At 37.9% G+C, this 22666-nt stretch overlaps 1 protein-coding gene across 1 annotated transcript in view; it reads right to left on the reverse strand.

Moving 5' to 3' along the window:
- Nucleotides 1-1022: 1022 nt before the first annotated feature.
- Nucleotides 1023-22666, reverse strand: part of LOC149815761 (uncharacterized) — a 46958-nt gene continuing 25314 nt past the window's right edge. Inside the window, exons 3-5 of the mRNA XM_089989465.1 lie at nucleotides 2486-2536; nucleotides 1561-1653; nucleotides 1023-1191 (exon numbers count right to left, since the gene is read on the reverse strand). Coding sequence (XP_089845591.1) covers nucleotides 1120-1191; nucleotides 1561-1653; nucleotides 2486-2536 — 216 coding nt within the window. The 3' untranslated portion in view covers nucleotides 1023-1119. The remainder of the gene's footprint in view (nucleotides 1192-1560; nucleotides 1654-2485; nucleotides 2537-22666) is intronic.

Here is a 22666-nt window from a genome sequence, read left to right on the forward strand (position 1 = left end):
GAGCAGGCCTAAGTCCTATCTGAGTCCTTTAGTTCTTACCATCCAGAGGTGGACATGAAGCCAAGACTGGGTAAAGGAACGGGAACACCATCTTAAAGCCTCAACTAGATCATCATCTTTGATGAAACATACTAATTGAATTGATATTGCGCATGTGAGGAATAAATGATGCACCGAATCTAATTGTTGACAAATCAATGGCTACAAATACACCGATTTTTCTAACCCCGTTGTCAAAAAGATATAAACATGATCCAAGGGTCGATTCCCACTAAATTGACCATGGTGAACACACCAGCGATGCTAAATTGAATCAAAATGACTGGCATTGTGAGATTCCAACTAGATTGTAGGTACAATTGATTGTAGCAAATATATATCAGTCAAGACTTGATAGATGGATCAGAAGAACCACCTTAACTTGGCCAAGAAGCCTTAGATTCAATGGCCAATAGAGGATTGACTCCTATTACAAAACGGAGGAAGAAGAATTTACAAGCAGACAAAACCCACAGCGAATAGGAACATTTCTGTAATGCACTCGAGTGCAATTTCAAGGATTCAACGTCCACAAAACATGTTTTAGGGAAAACTTTGTTACCTCTTTTTTTTTAGTTTGTGACTGAAAGATTATTACCAATGTTGTCAGTATCTTTGCGAATCATCTTGAATCGGCCAATTCATGTCGTACCGGCCAGAAATCAAATGAAACCAAGCTGATTAGGCCTAATTTTTAAATTTAAAATGGTTTAAAATATTTTTAATATTTTGTGACACGTCATCTGCTGGTTAAAAATTGGCCCACTAGTTCGAGTTCAGAATCATCCCATTCCCTGAATTGTTTTGAAAATCAATTCAAGACCGATACCGATTCTGGCAACATTGATTATTACTACCATTGTATGATTAACTTGCATGATATCTTTGCATTTTCAATGTGTGCTTTAAATCTGGCCAGCAATTATTCTAGCCAGAATGATAAAAACCTATTGAAACTATCCACAGAATCATGCATGCACAAGTAGACACACATCAAAAGGTATGGAATAACGGATTTGGATTTTTTTTCTTACATTCTGAATACTTTCTCATTGATACATAACAGTACTTTGTAACAAATCAAGTCTCAGAGAGTGTAGATTCTCTCATAAGGAAGGATATGATAAAACCCAGCACTGCACCAGCAGCAACCTGCAAAAGATCAGGAAACAAACAAATATGTTTTAATGTTTAATGACCTCAACATTTAGATGATTGACATAAATAAATAAAATAAGCATTTAGTAATTGCAATAATTTGCTCTGAATTGGTTTGATTACTAACGTAGCTTTCTAAGGATGACAAGACTTTATGTACACTCCACGAGTTAAGCTTTTTTAGAGGTTTGATCAATAACATCTACTATTGTTACAGGAAACATACACAGCCCAGGCTTCGTGAAGTCAATCAAATGATATATAAATTTTACTAGCACAGAATATCAAGAAATGAAGCAGCATATTATTGAGGAAATATCATAAAGCAAAAGTGGTATCTAGGTGGTACTTATAGAAACAAACCTGAAGTGGAGTGTGACCAAGAGGTTCTCGTAAGGGCCTTACATTAGATAGAGGATGCTCCGGTGGTAGTTCACATACAATTTGATTAAGCAACTGCATTGTTAATTAAGAACAAACCAATCAATGTAAAAGTAACAAATGAATATTGAGCAACTAGCCTGTGGAGTATGTAAAACAAAAAGAGCAACAGTCCTTGGTCAGCATGCTAGAGCAGGTTTCGCCAATAAGTTTGTCATTTGCTTTTTCAAATTGCAAGCAGACGAACAAAATGTTGAAGAAAGCAGTACAAATTCAGCCAAATGAAGAAGATAATGTGAGACTTAAAGAATGACAAAAAAAAAAGGACAACGTGAAGACATAATTCAGACCTAGGTGATAATTGATTCTCTTGTTTTGGGAATTGCAATGTTAGCAAATTTGATCGTTAATATTATATGACTTTAACTTTGTGACCTTTTGTATCATAATAACTTGTCTCTAGTTAACCCCAGCATTTCTCATCGAAAAAAAAACTTGTCTCTAGTTAGAAAGCTGATGGAAACTTGTTTAGTTGTTTTCTATTTGTCATTATATTTTATGGCTTTTAACATCATAACTCTCTTGCATGATTACTCAGATCTTCAGTAACAAATCTTAGGGTAGCTTGATCTCTATCTGATACTTATTATTCGTTTGTACTCTCATAGTTGATAAGTTCATCCTTTATTGGTAAAATAACCTAAGAAATTGTATACTTAGGTTCAAAGCCTCTAACGTCGTGTGGATCCCCGTGAAAGACTTAAGGTTCCGATAATTTGCATGAAAGTTCCAAAATAATAGCTTGTCATATTGTAAAGCATGCTAAGGAGCACATGGAAAATTTAAAGATGAGTATACATTAGAAAAGACAAATAGCTCAGAATTAAAGTTAATAAAGGAATTATACCTCGGCTTGCCGACCAGCATGCAGTCTAACACCCGAAGCATCATACATTACCTAAACAGATTTATCAGTGAATGTAGAGTCCAAGCAGACAATGAATAAATAAAGCACAAGCAAACAATGAATAAATACCAACTAAACGTCAAACCAGCAAGAAAAATAAGCAGATTAGAATAGTCAAATCTGATACAAGGAACAATGGATGACAAGTCTCAGAGCATGTTTAGAGCTTAAAAGGAAAAGGAAACTTGAACTCATTCAAGTACAAAGCAAACAAGATGTGATAACAGGAAAACTCTCATCCACCAACAGGTTAATATGCATGCTCATGTAGAATAAGCACAGCCAATGTGTTAGTGAACATAAATTCCTACCTCTTGTCTGCTTAAAGGGGGGAACTTGCAATTGCGCAAACATCACCCAGCTGGGGAAGCTCCCTGTTGCATCTGGCCACAGGTAGAACTGAAAGCAAATAGTTGCTTTTGTATTTTCCTTCCAGTTTAGCATTTTGATTGTTGCACTAGATGTGAAACACCTTTTCAATTGTCACAACAAAATCAACACATTCTATTTTCCACGAAAGATTACCTTTTTTACTTTCACATTAAAGAAGTTTTCCATGTGTGTCTCCATATAAGAGGTATGATAATACATAGACTTATTTGATAATAGTGTCACACCTATTAAGTGCCGATATTTAAGAGAAACCTCTTCAAGCTCATTCAAAATGCTCTGTAAGAGTCATCATCATATGGCCCACAGAAATTTATCCAAAACTCGTCTGAGGGCACTATTTGGATTTACATCCTGACTAGGAAAACTGCAGGTTTGATCCCAGGACCGTTGGATACAACTCTGCTACTCAACTATCCTTTTCAGTTATTTCCATAACAAGAAAGTGCTCCAAAATTGACCAATAATTGTTTTTCTGCATCTTCATGTAATGAAACAAGAAAGAGTATAATGACAAGGCCACTAACGGCAATCAAGAAACAAAATAATGTGCACAAGCACTAGTCCACCAAGGGACAATACACAAGCCACTTAAGGGCAAGTACAAGAATTCCAAACACTCACAATAGCCACTAATGGGCAAGCACAACATAAAAAATGTGAATTTATTCACTAATAATGTTTAAGAAAAGCATAACAACAATATGGGAGAGATCCCATATTTATAGGGAATACAAAACACAAGAGGGGCTAGTCAACTAGCCTAACAGCTAGTTGGGTGAGTCTCAACAGCTAGAGCAAAAAAGTAAAATAAAAGATAAATAAATAAATGTACAAAAGTGCCCCTAATGGGCACCACCTATTACATAACAGTGAAAAGACCAAAATGCCCCTAATGGGCATAACCTATTACATATACAAATCAGCAAAAATATAAGTAATATACACACACATACATGTGTGTGTATACATATAATATATGTATATAAATATTTATATACATACGTATATACTTATACAATTTAACACTCCTCAAACTTAGAGTGTGATAACCGAAAGTTTGCCAAGAAAAGAAATAAAACAAGGTGAAGGTAAGGCCTTAGTGAAAAAGTTTGCCAACTAGCATTCAGAAGTCATATAGGGAAACTCAATTGTTCCTCTCAAGTATTATTCTCTAACATACTGGCAGTCCATCTCTATATGCTTTGTTCATTCGTATAAGGTGTGGTTGCTCACAATGTAGATAACACTCTTGTTGTTGCAGCTAGGGGGGGGGGGCATGCCAGGTTTGGGTCAACGTTTTAGGTCTGGGCCAAAACCTCGCCCGTCATATACGTGGGCCGAGTTAGCCCGCGGGCTACCGGGCCAGCCAGACGAGCCTGAGCTATTTATTAATTTTTAATAATACAAAATTTTTAAAAAAAAATAATTAAATGTATAGTAACTTGGTAACTATTATTATTTACAAAATTAATTGCATTAATTTTATGGAAACTAGAAAGATAAATAGTTGGGTACATGAGAATTTGTTAATTATTTATTATTTACCTAATTAGTTGCACTAATTAATTGGGTTTGGGACGGGTCAGGCCCGACCTACTTCACATTGGCCAATGAGCCAGGTCATGGGTTGCTCTTCAAACCCGAGCTCGTTAAGAACCAGGTCAAGCCGCACTTAAAGTCCGGCAGACCGAGCTCTAAATGGGCCCAGGCCGCGCCAGCCCAATGCCCACCCCTAGTTGGGGTACATCTTCGAAGGACTAAAGATGACTCATATATTTGAGAAGACTTTTTCCTTCTGTTGATATAATGACATATTTTGTTGCTTCTTGCACCTCCAAGATATTAAAGAGTTTCCCCAATCTGCATGTTGAGACTCTATCATTAAGATTTTCTCCACAATCTGCATTTGTATAAGCAATTAACTCTAAAGAAAAAAAGGATAAAAAAAGCCTTTTGGATATAGTATTTTGAATGTATCTAACTATCCTCAAAATGACACTCATATGCACTATGGTTGGTGCATGCTGAAACTGACTTGCTGAATTAACAACACGAGCAATGTCCAGTCTTGTAATGGACAAACTAGAAACCCAATTAGTTGTCAATATGATATTGGATCTTCAAGAAAAGTTTCATCTTTCAGTCTTAATTTCGCATTGACACCTCCGGTGTATTTACTTTATTGTCATCTGATATTCCTAATTTGGTAATAATATTTGCAACCAGCTTCATTTAAGAGAGAATATACTGTTAAAATATATACATATACATGTATTGTAACTGAAATACCCAGCAAGGGTATTTCAATCTTTTTAATGTAATAGGCGTCAGCCCATTAAGGGCTGACAACCCATTTTCACCTTTTTATTTTTTGTTTTTTATAATTTTTTGTTTTTGACTGTTGAGCCAGCTCCAATATAGTTGTTGGAGCTGCTCCCAACAGTCATAAATATGACCGTTGAGAGCAGCCCAACAGCCATATTGGCGGCCCCCTTTAGCCTCTTGTATTATAAATAGGCCTCATGTGCTTTGTATTTTTCATCTCTTTTTCAAGAGAGTTTTGTATGCAATATACTTTCTCATTTGACCCTTGTGTGGGTGGTGTGATTATTCAATCAATTGTTCCCACTTGATTGAGGTGTGTGTTCTTGCATATTCATCGGATTCGATCCACTTCATTACATGGTATCAGAGCTTGGGTGTTCCAAAAGTCGCTTTTAGAAAAGATCGTGACAATATCAAGAGGAGGATCGTGAGATTGGCAAATTACAACAAATCACGAATTGTTGCATCGGGAAGCAAACCACTTCGAAAAAAAGTCTTGTATTTTCTTCCTCGTTCTCGCTTTCTTTTTCTTTCTCTCTCTATCCACTTGTTGTAAATGGAGAATGAGAGGGAGGTAATAGTCCCCATTCCCATACGCCTAAATAACACAAACTATGTGATGTGGGCATCCATAGTAAAACATAAAATATGGGAAAAGGGACTTTGGGGATTGGTTGACGGCACCGAAAAGGAACCTAAACTCATTCTTACAAAAATCGAGAATGGAAAATAAGTTGCGCTTCAAGGAGAGGAAATGGCTACAGTCGTTTCCGACTATGAGAAAAGATGGAAGGAAGGGAGGATGGGTTATTCCGAAATTATTGGATGGCTCATCAATAGTGTGGACTGTTAAAATGTATACTCAAAAACAATATTGTAAGTATAAATATATATACTTATATACATAGAGATACGTATACATATGTTATATGTATACGTATCTCTATATATAAGTATATATATTTATACATTTTCCCCTTTTTTACCCGAAAAGGGTATTTTAGTCCTTTTACACTTTTGCGCATATTCCATTTGGAATATGTTGTAACTTTTTCTTTATTTTTTAATTTCTTTTATTTTTTTATTTTTCCTTTTTGTAAATTCAAAAAGGTGCCTTGGGGGTCTCCCCAATAGAGTCGTTGGGGAGCCCCCAACGGTCACAATTGTGACCGTTGGGAGCTCCCCAACGACTCCTTTGGGGAGCCCCCAAGCACCTCCCATTTCTTGTATAAATAGGGGTGTTCCCCCTTGTAAATTCCTAAGCTTGAGAGTCTCAAGCATTTGCTTTTATTTATGAAATACATGCATTATTGCATGTTTATTATTTATATGCTTTTTGCATATTTTGTTCAAGTGTTGTGAGAGTGCTTTCGTGCACTTCCTTTTTGAGTATTTTGTGCTTATATGAGTATTGTCTCTTCATAGACAATTTTACATGGTATCAGAGCTCGGTTGGTGATTGAAGATCGTAGGATCCTCTTTCGTTCGAGTGCCTCGAAAACCATGCCTTCGGATCTTTAAAGATTGAAGTGGTGGATCTTGCTTCTCAAATATTTTAGAAGGATCTTGTGCAAAGTAGAAGTTGAAACATTGTATTGGTACATCTTTTTTCTCCTTCTCTTTACGCCTTAATGGGTGAGAAAGAGACTCACTTTGCCCTTGGCTTCAAGTTGAATGGATCCAACTATCATATTTGGGCCGGGAATATGGAGGCCCACATAAAAGGAAAAGGATTGTGGGGTTATGTGCAAGGAACGATTCCGGAACCGGAACCCAAGATAACCGTAATGGACGGAAGCGAAGTCAAGATTCTTGAGGGAGAGGAAAGAATCAAAGCTCTTGAGGAATAGTCCAAGAAACACGACGAATGGGAAATGAAGAACTTCAAGATTCTTTCTTGGTTCTTCGCATCCGTCGAAACAAAGATTAATGCAAACATTATCAAATTCAAAAGAGCTTCGGAAGCTTGGCATTATCTCGAGAAAATGTATACATCAAGAGATCTATCCCATAAGTATTACCTTCAAAAGAAGGCCCTCTCCCTTACTCAAGGTGAAATGTCGATTAGGGAATATTTTGCCGATCTTTCCTTTATTTGGGATGAGCTCTCTATGCTCGAACCAAAATGGAGTGGAGAGGCAATTGAACTTCGCCACAAGCAACTTGAAGAAGATCGTTTCTTCAATTTTTTGAATGGGTTGAGACCGAAATTTGAGCAAATAAGGTCATCACTTCTATCCTCATTTTCTCCTCCCTCTCTTGAAGATGTTCTCACCAAATTAAGTGGTGAGGAGACTCGTATGAGTTTATGCAAACAAGGACCAAGTGTTCTTATGGTTCCTTGTAATCATGAAGAAAACAATGAGGTTAATGCCGTATCAAGACCCGGAAATAATGTAAAGACTTATCGTCCCCCTCATTTTAAATTCAAAAATCAAGGAGGAGATGGTGGACAAAGAGGAAAGAGGGACTATAGCAAGACTATATGTCATTTTTGTAAAGAACCGGGGCATATCAAGCCCGTATGTCCCAAATGGAAGAAGCTTCTCGCTATGGCCACCACCGGTGCACCACAAAAGGAAGAGGCATCATCAAGTGGGTCACTCTCGTTGAACCAAATAATGGAAGCCCTTCAACCTCTTCTCAAGGGAGCTACATCCGGTGCCGCCGTATCTACTTCTTCCATTCCAGGTAAAGTCTCTTGGCTTTTGGACTCAGGTGCATCTTTTCATATGTCCCCAAACATGTTTTCACTTTCCGATTATTCAAAAAATATTTCTCCATCCTTTGTTTCCACTGCGGATGGAACCTCTCTTGAAATTAAAGGAATAGGCAATTTTGAAAATCAAGATTTTTTTATTCCTAAAATTAGATTTATACTGAAACTTAACTTAAATCTTCTCTCTGTTTCTCAACTCTCGGACCATGGTTGTGATATTAAATTTTCATGTGATAAATGTTTAATACAGGATCACCTGTCCGGGAAATTGATTGGGGAAGGCTTTAGAAAAGGCGATTTATACTTTATGGAATCTCTTCAAGTTCCAAAATCTTTTTGTAATGTTGCCCGAAACAAAGATATAAATGTGTGGCACAAAAGACTTGGTCATCCTAATATCACCAAGTTATCTTATTTACATTTTGCAAAGGATCTATGTAAAAGTTTTTTTTCTTGTAATGATTGTATTCTCGGAAAAATGCAAAGTTTACCTTTTGAGCAAAGAACTATGTTCTCGTCAAAACCCTTTGAAATTGTTCATTCCGATGTTTGGGGACCCGCACCTGTAGTCTCAAAAGGAGGCTTTTCTTATTATGTTATTTTTGTGGATGATTTCTCTAGATATTCATGGATCTTTTTTCTTAAATTCAAACACGAAGTTTTTTCGTGCTTTAGAACCTTCCATTTAATGATCAAGAATCAATTTAATAGTAATATAAAGATTTTTAGAAGTGATTCTGGAGGAGAATATCTCTCCAACCAATTTAAAATATATCTTGAAGATCAAGGAATCATTCACCAAAGATCGTGTCCTAAAACCCCTCAACAGAATGGTTTGACCGAAAGAAAACATAGGCATATCATTGAAACCACTAGAACCCTTCTTATTTCCCAAAACATCCCTAAAAAATTTTGGGCCGAAGCAGCTCTTGCTTCTGTTTATCTGATAAATCGCTTGCCTTCTAGAATATTAGGAAAAATATCCCCTTTTGAGATTTTATATAAACTCGAACCGGACTATAATAGGTTACGAGTCTTCGGGTGTAAGTGTTTCATACTTACAGATAAGAATGACAAACTATCTCCCAAGGCTATTCCCTGCGCTTTTCTTGGATATTCTGAAACTCAAAAGGGATTTCGATGCTATGATCTTCGAGAAGATAAGTTATATGTCTCTAGAAATGTAACTTTTTTGGAAAATGAAAGTGGATTTGAAAAAAATGTTTCTCAACAAGAAAATTTTGATTATTCCTTCCTTTTTGACTTGTTATCTAGTAATGATGATACATCTAGTGATGATGATGTATCATCAAACCATGATGAGAACATTGAAAGTAATGTCGAAGAACATAACCAACAAGAAGGCAGGATTTCAAGTGATCCTATAACATATTCTCGTAGAAACCAAGGCACCTTTAGAAGTGCTATAGATCAATATAGTGAACTTGTTCCTATTCTTGATCACCGAAGATCGGAGAGGAATAGGAGACCTCCCACTCGTTTTGTCTCCTTTGATTCCTTCTCACCCCGATATAGGGCTTGTCTTAGTGCCATTCACTCTTATTTTGAACCAAGAAATTTTGAAGAAGCAAAGAAATGTATAGAATGGCAAGAAGCTATGCAAAATGAACTTTATGCTCTTAAAAAGGCTGAAACTTGGGATTTCCAAACTCTACCCATAGGAAAGAAAACTATAGGCTGTCGATGGGTTTTTAAGATTAAAACTACGAGCAACGGATCCCTTGAAAGGTATAAGGCTCGCTTGGTTGCAAAAGGGTATGGGCAAGAGTATGGAATTGATTATGAAGAAACTTTTGCTCCTGTTGCACGCATGGTTACAGTTAGATGTTTTATCACTATTGCATCTATTAAAAATTTGAATATCTTTCAAATGGATGTGAAAAATGCCTTTTTAAATGGTGATCTTAATGAAGAAGTGTATATGGATGCTCCACCAGGCATGGAGATCCCTAAAGGTAAAGTCCTCCGTCTTCGAAAGGCCCTTTATGGTTTGAAACAGGCCCCCAAAGCCTGGTATGACAGATTTACCAGTGTAATGCTAGAAAATGGTTTCTCCTCCTGTTATACTGACACTGCTCTATTTACTAGAAAATCTAGGGCAGGGATTGTAATATTATTACTATATGTTGATGACATGTTAATTACAGGTGATGATGTTCAAGGAGTCAAGGGTATTAAGTCCGTCTTGACTTCAAAATTTGAGATGTCAAACTTGGGTTTTCTGACATATTTTCTTGGAATTGAGGTTGCTTATTCGCAACGTGGTTATTTTTTATCCCAGTCTAAGCTTGCTTGTGAGATCATTGACAGATCAGGAATCTCTGATAACAAAGTATGCGAAACCCCTGAAGTCGTGGGAGCAAAAATGAAGATTGATGACGGTGTTCCTCTAATCGATCCTACTCTTTACAGACAGTTGGTAGGATCTTTAATGTATCTCAGCATTACTCGACCCGATTTGTCACATGCTATACACATAGCCAGCCAGTTTCAGCATGCTCCTACAACTGTTCATATGAGTGCTGTGCTTCGCATCATCAGATATTTGAAGGGAACGGTAAATAAGGGAGTATTCCTATCCTCTTCTTCTGAATTAAAATTGCTTGCTTATACTGACTCAGATTGGGGAGGTGACCCGAGTAACCGTCACTCCACCACTGGTTTTTGTGTTTTCCTAGGAGAATCTTTGATCTCATGGCGATGTAAAAAGCAACAGAAGGTCTCCTTATCATCCACTGAAGCCGAATACAGAGCCATGGCATCTACCACCATGGAAATAGTATGGATTAGACGCCTTTTGGAAGATATGGGAGTAGTTGTCAAAGAACCAACAAAGCTTTGCTGTGACAATAAAAGTGCAATCTACATTGCCAAGAACCACACATTTCACGAGCGAACAAAGCATATAGAGATGGACTGTCATTATGTCAGGGAAGAATACTTGAAGAAGGTCATTGATCTGCCATACGTGACGTCTGAGTATCAACTTGCGGACTTCTTCACAAAAGCACTTTGTTCGCCTAGATTTCATTTCCTTCTTGACAAACTTGCGGTTATCACACCGTAAGTTTGAGGAGGGGTGTTAAAATGTATACTCAAAAACATTATTGTAAGTATAAATATATATACTTATATACATAGAGATACATATACATATAACATATGTATACGTATCTCTATATATAAGTATATATATTTATACATTTTCCCCTTTTTTACCCGAAAAGGGTATTTTAGTCCTTTTACACTTTTGCGCATATTCCATTTGGAATATGTTGTAACTTTTTCTTTATTTTTTAATTTCTTTTATTTTTTTATTTTTCCTTTTTGTAAATTCAAAAAGGTGCCTTGGGGGTCTCCCCAATAGCAACGGTCACAATTGTGACCGTTGAGAGCTCCCCAACGACTCCTTTGGGGAGCCCCCAAGCACCTCCCATTTCTTGTATAAATAGGGGTGTTCCCCCTTGTAAATTCCTAAGCTTGAGAGTCTCAAGCATTTGCTTTTATTTATGAAATACATGCATTATTGCATGTTTATTATTTATATGCTTTTTGCATATTTTGTTCAAGTGTTGTGAGAGTGCTTTCGTGCACTTCCTTTTTGAGTATTTTGTGCTTATATGAGTATTGTCTCTTCATAGACAATTTTACATGGACATCCACAAGTGTTCTAGTTTGGCGAAGTTTGACTTCGCTAGTGATGCATGAAAATACCTTAAAAACATGTATAGTCTTAAGGATATCGCATATATATGTAACAGCCAAAACAAAGTAAGGACCATAACTCAAGAAGAGATGAGCATAAGAGAATACTACAATGCTCTCTCTCTCCTTTGGGATGAATTGGCTCTTCTTGAACCAAAGTGGCATTGCCCACAAGATGTTGAACTCCGCGAAAATCAAATCAAAGCGGAACATTTCTATCAATTCATAAATGGACTTAGGCCCGAATTTGAAGGAACTAAATCCGTTCTTTTTCATAGAGAAAGGGTCCCTTCCATAGTTGAAACTCTTGAAGAATTAACGATGGAAGAAAATAGATTGAATAAGCCATCCACTTCTAAAGATGAAGAATCCGTGTTTGTTGTGTCAAAGCCCGGAAATCATACCAAGAGCTATAAACCACCTCATTTTTTAAGAAATGAGAATGGTAGAAATCCCAACAACTATGAAAAGAAAGGTAATCATGATTTTAAAAGGAGTAAAAAAAATATTTGTTATCATTGTTATGAACCGGGACACATCAAACCTTTTTGTCCCAAAAGAAATGAGGATCATAAAGAAGACAAAAGAGTGGCTTCGATTGAAAGGAGTGAAATGGACGACTCCAAATGCATCGGCTCGCTCTCTTTAGCTCAACTAATAGAGGCACTACAACCTATGCTTAAAGCTCAAGCTACTTCTTATTCGGGAGCAGCCATATCTACAAGTGACAACCATGGTAAGACCTCTTGGATCATTGACTCTGGTGTTTCATTTCATATGACCCCTAATGAGTCTATATTGACCGAATGCAAGTTTAATCCAAACGATTCTTGTGTTTCAACTGCCGATGGCACATCTTTGAAAATTAAAAGTTTTGTTATTTATCAAAAAAACACATCTTTCACGTACCAAACATTAGAGTAGTACCAAAATTAAATTTAAATCTTTTATCGGTTTCTCAAATTGCGGATTATGGTTACAAAATAGTTGTTTCATCTAATGATTGTCTAATACAGGATCTCCAGTCCGGGAAGCCGATTGGGCGAGGCCATAGAAGAGGAGATCTCTATGTCATGGACAATCTTGAATTACCAAAATAACTTTTTTGTAATTTTGTGGAAAAGAAAGATATAGAAATTTGGCACAAAAGACTGACTAGGACACCCTAGTGTGACCAAATTACAATTGTTTTCATTTCTTTCAAATTGTAAAGAAAATAATTTTGTACGTGAAGATTGCATTCTTGGCAAAATGAAGTCTTTACCTTTTGAACCAAGACACCTTATAACTAAGAATCCATTTGAATTAGTGCATTCGGATGCATGGAGACTGACTCCGATCATGTTCAAAGAAGGTGTTTCCTATTATGTTGTGTTTGTAGACGATTATAGTAGACACTCTTGGATATTCTTTTTAAAACACAAATCAGAAGTATTTGATTGTTTTAAAAAAAATCATAGTTATATAAAGAATCAATTTAAAACCAATATTCAGATCTTTAGAACTGATTCCGGGGGAGAATTTGTGTCAAAACAGTTTGAAAATTATTTTGACCTAAATGGGATTGTTCATCAAAAATCGTGTTCATACACTCCTCAACAAAATGAACTTGTCGAAAGAAAGCACAGACACATTATTGAGACCACTAGAACACTTCTAGTATCTAGAAATGTTCCAAAAGATTTTTGGGCCGAAGCCGCCCTTACGGCGGTCTATTTGATAAATAGAATGCCTTCAAAAAATATTAAAAATGTCTCCCCTATTGAAAAACTTTGTAAAATGTATCTTGATTACAAAAGGTTGAGGGTCTTCGGGTGCAAGTGTTTTGTTCTTACCAACAAGAATGATAAACTCTCTCCTAAAGCAATTCCTTGTGTGTTTTTAGGCTATGTCGAAAACCAAAAAGGATATAGGTGTTATGACATTGAAATAAACAAATTGTATGTTTCTCGAAATGTTACATTCCTTGAAAATGAAAACGGTTTTAGCAAAGAAAAAATCCAAGAGAGTTGTGATTATTCGTTCCGCTTTGACCTAGTCAATGGTAAGTGTGAAAATATTCATGAAAGTAAAGATATGCATGAGGCAAATGAGAATGTGAGAAGAAATCTTGATCATATAGACCTATCTCACAATAATTTACAAACCTATGCTCGACGTACCGAAGGTCACCCACCATATGCCCTAGAAAGATACTCTCAAAAGTCAAAACCAAGAAGAAGATTCTTCTAACCTTAAAAAATCTATAAGAATTTCAAAAGCTCCTAGTAATTTATATCATATGATTCTTTTGAACCAATGTATAGATCGTGTCTAATGGTCATTCACTCGTATTTTGAACCGCAATCATATCATGAGGCTAATCATCATCAACAATGGGTGCAAAAAATTGGGAAATCCAAACATTACCTAAAAGAAGAAAAACTGGATACAGATGGGTATACAAGGTAAAAACCAAGTACGATGGAACACTAGAAAGATATAAAGTTAGGTTAGTGGCCAAAAGATACAATCAAGAATATGCGATAGACTATGATGAGACGTTTGCCCCAGTCGCTCGAATGACCATTGTTAGAACTCTCATTGCTATAGCATCGATTAAGAAATGGCCTATATTTCAAATGAATGTTAAAAATACTTCCTAAAGGAAGAAAAGTTATAGGATGCAAATGGGTATACAAGGTAAAAACCAAGTACGATGGAACACTAGAAAGATATAAAGTTAAGTTAGTGGTCAAAGGATACAATCAAGAATATGGGATAGACTGTGATGAGACATTTGCCCCAATCGCTCAAATGACCACTGTTAGAACTCTCATTGCTATAGCATTGATTAGGAAATGGCCTATATTTCAAATGGATGTTAAAAATACATTTTTAAATGGTAATCTAAATGAAGAGATGCACATGGATCCTCCACCAGGCTTGGCTTTAGCACATGAAAAAACTCTTCGGTTACGTAAGGTCTTATATGGCTTGAAACAAGCCCTTAAAGCTTGGTATGATAGGTTTAGTAATGTGATGATACAACTTCATTTTAAATCTTGCTTTACTGACACTACATTGTTTGTTAAGTCTTCTAATGCAGGAATGGTGATCCTACTTCTTTACGTAGATGGTATGATAATCACAAGAGATGATAAGCAGAGAGTTAACCATATCAAAGTTTGATATGACAGATCTTGGTTTTTTACGATACTTTCTTGGAATAGAACTTGCTTACTCACATCGTGATTATTTTTTGTCACAGACTAAATACGCAATTGACATCATTGAAAGATCAGGACTCTCAGATAAAAAATTGATCGATACTCTGGAAGTCATAAATGCCAAAATGAAGAAAGATGATGGAGAGCCCTTGCAAGATCCAACACCCTACAGACAAATGATCGGAGCTTTGTCTTATCTTTTTATTACCCATCCTGATATATCTCATGTTATTCATTCTGCTAGTCAAATTCAACATGCTCCCACTATAGTGCATATGAGCGTTGTAATGAGAATTGTTAGATATATTAAAAAATCTATTAATTTTGTCTTGTTTTTATCCTCCTCACTAGAAGTCATTGCATATTCTGATTCTGATTGGGGAGGGGATGTCAATGATAGACGCTCAACCACTGGTTTATGTGTATTTGTAGGTGACTCCCTAATTTCATGGCGATGCAAAAAGCAGCAGAAAATGTCACTCTCCTCCACTGAAGCTGAGTGTCGTGTCATGGCGACAACTACGTCTAAGTTAGTATGGCCAAGACAACTTCTCGAAGACTTGAGGGTTCATATTGCAGAACCTTCAAGATTATGTTGTGACAACAAGAGCGTTGTATACATTGCAAGCAATCATACATTTCATGAGAGGATGAAACACATTGAGATGGATTGCCACTACGTTCGTGAAGAATTTCTGAGAAAGACCATCACATTGCCCTATGTTCCGTCTGAATATCAATTAGCAGACTTCTTCACCAAAGCGCTTCTGTCTTCAAGATTTCACTTCTTGGCAAACTCTCGATTGTTCCACCATGAGTTTGAGGGGGGGTGTTAATATATATATATATATATATATATATATATATATATATATATATACAACAACAACAACAACAACAACAACAACTACGCCTTCATCCCAAAACAATTGGGGTCGGCGACATGAACCAACAAAGAAAATCATTATGGGTCTTCCACATGAATCCTTCTCCATTCATTTCTATCCAATGCCATGTCCTCGGTGAGGTTCAAAGCATTCATATCCTTTCTTATCACCTCCATCCATGTCTTCCTAGGCCTACCCCGACCTCTTTTAACTAATATATTTTCCCATTTCTCCATCCTTCTAACTGGAGCACCATTAGGCCTTCGTCGAATATGTCCAAACCACCGTAAACGATTCTCTCTCATCTTATTTTCAATGGGTGCAACGCCTACCTTCTTACGTATCTCCTCGCTCTGAATCTTATCTTTTATTGTATTTCCACACATCCATCTCAGCATACGCATCTCAGCTACAGTCATTTTTTGAATATGATGTCTCTTGGCAGCCCAACATTTCGTACTATATAGTAAAGCGGGCCTAATAGTCGTCCTATAAAACTTTCCCTTCAACCGCAATGGCATTCTACGATCGCACAACACTCCAGTTGCACTTTCATTTCATCCACCCAACCTTTATCCTATGATTTACATCTCCATCAATTTCTCCATACTTTTGAATGATAGATCCCAAATATTTGAAAGAATCATCCACCGGTATTTCGTGCTCACCAAGCTTCACTACACTCCCATCACTACTTCGTTGCTTACTAAATCGACATTCCATGTATACTGTCTTACTCTTACTCAACTTAAAACCTCTTGCAATATATATATATATATATATATATATATATATATATATATATATATATATATATATATATAAAACCTTTGTCTTACGCTTCACTATATTCCGTACAATATATATATACATGTATTGTAACTAAAATACCCAGCAAGGGTATTTCAATCTTTTTACTGTAATCGGCCTTAGTCCATTAGGGGCTGACAACCCATTTTCACCTTTTTATTTTTTATAATTTTTTGTTTTTGACTGTTGGGCCAACTCCAATAATAGTTGTTGGAGCTGCTCCCAACGGTCATAAATATGACCGTTGAGAGCAGCCCAAGAACCATATTGGTTGTCCCCTTTAGCCTCTTGTATTATAAATAGGCCTCATGGCTTTTGTATTTTTCATCTCTTTTTCAAGAGAGTTTTGTATGCAATATACTTTCTCATTTGACCCTTGTGTGGGTGGTGTGCACTTGATTGAGGTGTGTGTTCTTGCCTAAGTCACACGGACTCGGCTAGGGAGGTGCCGCACCCGAGTCGACACGCCCCGACACGGGTGCGGCTTCGGACTCGGCCTGGACTCGGTCAACGCCGAGTCAGACTCGGTCAACGAGTCGAGGCCGAGTCCATCCACATTTTGGACTCGGTCAACTTTGACCGAGTCCAAAAATGTCCATTTGTCCCTAAAAAATGAATTTTTTATATTTTTTATTTAAAAAAAAAATAAAAAAAGAGACACAGTCACAGTGGACTGTGCTGCAGTCACAGATTGTGACTGTGCACAGTCACAGACACACACACAGTCACGGACTGTGTTGTGTGTCACCCTTATTCAACCTTTGCATGTGCGTCGGAACAGGTAGACTGGCCGGCGGGGAAATAAGCTAGAACCGGGGAGCTTTTGAATGATCTGAAACAAGCTTTTGAATTTCTACTGGTACAGCTGCTGGTCGAACTGGCACTGGAACCGTGGCTACTTTATCCCCCTTCGCTGCTCGGTAAACTTCTGGTTTCGGGCTCATCGTGGTCTGGTCACCTGAATAACGAAAAGGAACTGGAGACTAACAAACGATCTACTTGGTCGGTCTAACGGGTGCATTTGGATAGGAAGAAACTGGATATAGATCTGCCTCGGGTGCACTTTTTTTTAAAAATAATATATATATATATATATAGCCGAGTCCCCGTGTCCAAAAATTTTAAAATTGTGCCGCACCCGTGTCGCACCCGCACCCATGTGACATAGGTTCTTGCATATTCATCGGATTTGATCCACTTCATTACATATACCCTCTTAGAGGGTAAGTCACTTCACCTAAAAAATATCTCAAATAACCAAAATCAAATTGTAAAGAAAGTGCAACCACCAACCAAAAGCAAATGTCCACCAAAGATTTCAAATGGACACATACAAAGAACCGTTATGGGAACAATCACAAAGGCCACTAAGGGCACACACCAAGAGAGCTCACAAAATATAAAAATATTATTTTATTTACTTCACAAAATGCACACAAGATGCATACAAAATAATGAGGGGTAGATCCCTTTTATATACACAAAATCAGAGGGAAGGAGAAAGCCTACATTAACTTAGTAAAGAAAATGAAGGCATATAGTCTATAAGATACACCATAGTTAGTGCACCTTCGGCCTAAAAGCTTTTTGAAATAAGCAAAGTTCTTGTGGTTTCAATGATATGGCGATGTTTTATTTCAGGCAAACCATTTTGTTGGAGAGTGTTTGGACAAGATTTTTTATAGGTAATATCATTTTCTTTCAAATAATTTTTTAAAACATTGGATAAATACTCTCCTCCTGAGTCGGATCAAAAATGACAATATTTGTTTGAAATTGATTTTTCGCAAGCTTATGAAATTCTTTAAAACATGAAAACACTTCGGATTTTAGCCTAAGAAAATAAATCCAAGTATATCTAGTGTAGTCATCAATAAACACAACATAATAAAAGAAACCTCCTTTTAATATGACGAAAGTCGATTCTCATACATCTGAATGCACAAGTTCTAGAACCAAACAGAATGGATTCCATTTTAACAAGAATAAAATCATTACATACAAATTCCTTTTCAATACAAGAATCCTTCAAAAAAGGAAAAATAGACAATTTAAATACATTTGGATGGTCAAATCTTTGGTGAAGTAAATAAATATCTTTTTTTCTTTACAAAATTACAAAAAGATTCTTTGAGAATATAAAGAAAATCCATGTAGTAGAAATCTCCTCTTATGGCCTTTCCCAATCAGCTTCTGACTGACAATCCTGTACTCAACACTTTTTAGATGAGAAGGCGGTCTCATACCCATAATCTGAAAGTTGAGAAATGGAAAATAAGTTTAAATTAAGTTTGTGAACAATTTAGGAACTTGAAAATCTTTTGAGATATTTTTAAAAGTTCTAATGCATTTAATTTCTAAATTGGTTTCATCCACGGTAGAAATGCAAGAGTTATAAAAAGGTTTAGTGTATTCGGATAGAAGAAACTTCAAGGGTGTTATGTGAAATGAGAAACTGGAATCAAGTATCCAAGAATACTGAGAAGATATGGACACAGCAGCTCTAGAAGTATGAGTTGAAGACAACTTTAAGGAATTGTTGAAGAACCTCCATAAGTTGGTTAATGGTATCCTTAAGATCTCCTTTCTTATTTGCCTCATCTCCTTTTTTGGATGATTCTTTAACAGTTGCCTTCTTGAATTTGGGACATTCTAGGTTGATATGCCCTAATCCACTACAAAAATGACAACTTTTCTTCACCTCCACCATTATTGTTTCTTCCAAAGTGAGGAAGCTTATATGTTGTAATGTTGTTGTCGGGCCTAGACACGGCAAGAACTTCCTCTCCTCCTTTGGACATGGCAAGTCGTGTTTTCGCTTGGTATACTTCGGCAAGTGCCTCATTAAGAGAGGTAGTGATGCTCCTATGCAATATAGAAGACCTAACTTACTCAAATTCATATCTCAACCCAAAGAGAAAAGTGAAAAGGTGTTATTTTTCCTTTTGTTTTTATCATTTTGATGGTCAAGCCTTCTCACTTGGGTTCAAGCAAGCCAATTCATCCAAAAGAGGGGAGAGGGTTCCATAACAGTTCCTCACACTCTTATCTCCTTGTTTCGTGGTCCGGATCTTCTATTGGAGAAAGTATTGTCGTGCTAAGTCTCTTTGTACAAACATACTTTTAAGAAAAAACCAAGCATGACAAGCCTTTTTAAACTTGACAATGTGTGTAGCCATCTTGAGTTCCATGCTATTTAGGAATCAAGATAAAATTTGAGTGTTCTCGGCTTCCCAATCCTCCATTTTGGTGTGATATTCTTTAAGAGCCTTCTCTCGTTCATCATCCTCAACAGCCCTAAATTGATCTTCACCTTTCTTTATGAGTATGAGTTGTGGCCTATTTAATAGGGACTCGACAAAAGGGCCCTCGCACCCGAGTCGACGTGACGTGGGTGCAGCAAACACGTGAGAGAGGGAGGGTTGTGTGTTGGGCCTAGGTCAGGTCGGGTCCAATTAAAACCCAACCCGAACCCCAACTCTCTCTCTCTCTCTCTCTCTCTCTCTCTCTCTCTCTCTCTCTCTCTCTCTCTCTCTCTCTCTCTCTCTCTCTCTCTTGCTATTTTCCCATCTCCACCCTAACCAGCGGGAGAACAAGAACGGGGGAGAATACGAAGTAACAAGAGAGAGAGAGAGAGAGAGAGAGTGGGTACCTCCTCGTTCCTCTTCTTCCATGAGGAGAGAGAGAGGCAACAACTTTAGCAGCCGCGAACAGGGCTGCGCTGGATGCTCTTCATGAGATGGGTGGAGAACCCCGCGATCTTGTTGCGGAGGCGTTTGGAGGGGATGATGGCCACCTCCTCCAGGATCTTCTTGTTGGTGTGGAAGTCAAGGATCATCCTTGAGTAGTATCGCTCAATCACCTGCCTCGACAATTTCTTAGACATTGACTGAATTGGGGTTGTCAACGGATCATGTATGACCCGACCCGACCCATACCGGATCCTATAGGGTCAGGGTTTGGTTGCAAACTATGTCACATGGGTGCGGTGCGGGTGCGGGTGCGGGTGCGGGTGCGGGGGGTGCGGCACTCTAAAAAAACTTGGGTGCGGGGGTGAGGCAGGGCAAATCTCTCTCTCTCTCTCTCTCTCTCTCTCTCTCTCTATATATATATATATATATATATATATATATATATATATATATATATATTTTGAAGTTTTAACAGTTAACATTGTCATTGTCATAATATCATTCATCATGCATGCAATATATCAACATAAATATCAATCAAATATTTAGTAGCCCTTGAGAAATTACAGAGAACGATACTAGTGGCCATGCTTGTGGTTGTTTCCAATGAAGAAAAAAGTTCAATGGTAGAAAATTTAGTAGCTAAAAGGATTACTTATTAAATAAAAAGTATAGGTAAAACAAGACCCCATTGTACTAGAGGCCAAGAAGAACTAGTTCGAGGGTGTAAAACCCATGGTTTTCGAAAAAAATATTGCTTTTTGGTCGGACCCGGGTCGGGTCCGAACCCGGATCCGAACCGAGCATGCCCCACCCCGCGGGCCTATTTAAAGATCGTCGGGGTTAGGGTTTTCTCATGCGAGAAAACCCTAACCCCCTTTCGACTGCGCGCCCCCTTTCGCTTTGTCGCTGCCACCCTCGTCCCTCTTCACCCACTCTCCTCTCCCGTCCTACCTCCAGCCTTCGGCCAGCAGCCGTCGGAGTCCCCCCGCAAGCGACCTCACCCCACGTTCGGCCACCTACCACCGTCGGCGACCCTAGCCGAAGCACCTCTCGACCTCCTGTCCCTGCTGCCATCTCTCCCTCTCTCTGTGCTTGCTCCCCTCCCCCTCTCGTCCTCCCTCTTCGACAGCTCGCCCGACGACCCCCGCATCTCTCCCCTTCTCGGTGACCTAGCCCGTCATCGGGGTTGCGGGTGGGGTTGATGTCGGCTATCGCTGATTGTCTACAGTGAGGGAAAGGAGGTGGCGTCGGGCTCCCCTGAGAGACATCGGGAGGAGAGGAGGCGAGCGAGAGAGTAGAGCTGCGCGGGAGAGGAGAGCTGCGAAAGAGGATTAGGGCAAGCAAAAACATTTTTTTACGTTCGAAAATTGGACAAAAATAACCCTGGGTGCAGTCAACGCACCTAGGGTCGTGTTGACTGCATCGGGTGTCGCACGCGCACCCGCGTTGCGTCGACGCAGGTGCGGCACCTGCTTTGCCGAATCCATGTGACTTAGGTTGCAAAGAAGGGGGTCCGATGAGTCGAGTGTGGTTTATGAAATTTTATACCAAACCTGGGTTCAACCTGAGTTTCGATTAAGATCCATAAATTTTCTATGTAAAAACTTAAAAAATAATATTATATCGGGTATAGACCAATCGGGACTGGTTTATATTATTCTTATTGGATTCGGGTATGGTTTTTCCTATAAAAAATCAGTTAGACTCGAATCAGGATATGAGACCCACCCATTTTAGCAGGGATCCGACAAGTTGACACCCCCAGGCTGGATCATGCTTGATCCAAATCTGATTGAAAGTGTGTGCAATAGATCTGAATCAAAGTCCAAATTAGATCCAATGAAGCAAGGTTGATATGTGTATGGTAATGTTGGATCCAATAATAGGAGACTAAAAAAATCAGGCTTTTTAAGAGGGTAGGGTTTTCAAGTTGATCGGGTTTGGACTGATATCGGATCCGAATTTGTTTATGGGTTAATGTATAGTGCTTTTGACAAAAACCTGGTTTACATGTCATAGTCATGTGATTCAAAACCCGTTTTCTATTAAATAAACCTTTGTAATCACATCCATAAAGGAAAAACGATCGATTGCACACTTTTAGTGTTATAATTGAATCATTCTTGGATCCGACCCAGACCAGATTTGAATTAGGGTGATTCTCCATGGTGGCGGCCCACATAAGGTAGTTTGAATCATTGAGTTTGAAGGTGATCACCGTCATGAGTTCCTTCTTGGCCATTTTTAGAGAGAGCTAGTATTTGAAGAAAACCTCTTTACCACAACCACGAGCTTTGGAAAAGTACAATAGGATCTCAAGAACCTATGCCTCTCATACCATGTAATGAAACAAGAAA

The sequence above is a fragment of the Nuphar pumila genome, chromosome 15 (assembly GCF_984573655.1).
Source record: "Nuphar pumila chromosome 15, dmNupPumi1.hap1.1, whole genome shotgun sequence".
NCBI classification, from domain to species: domain Eukaryota; kingdom Viridiplantae; phylum Streptophyta; class Magnoliopsida; order Nymphaeales; family Nymphaeaceae; genus Nuphar; species Nuphar pumila.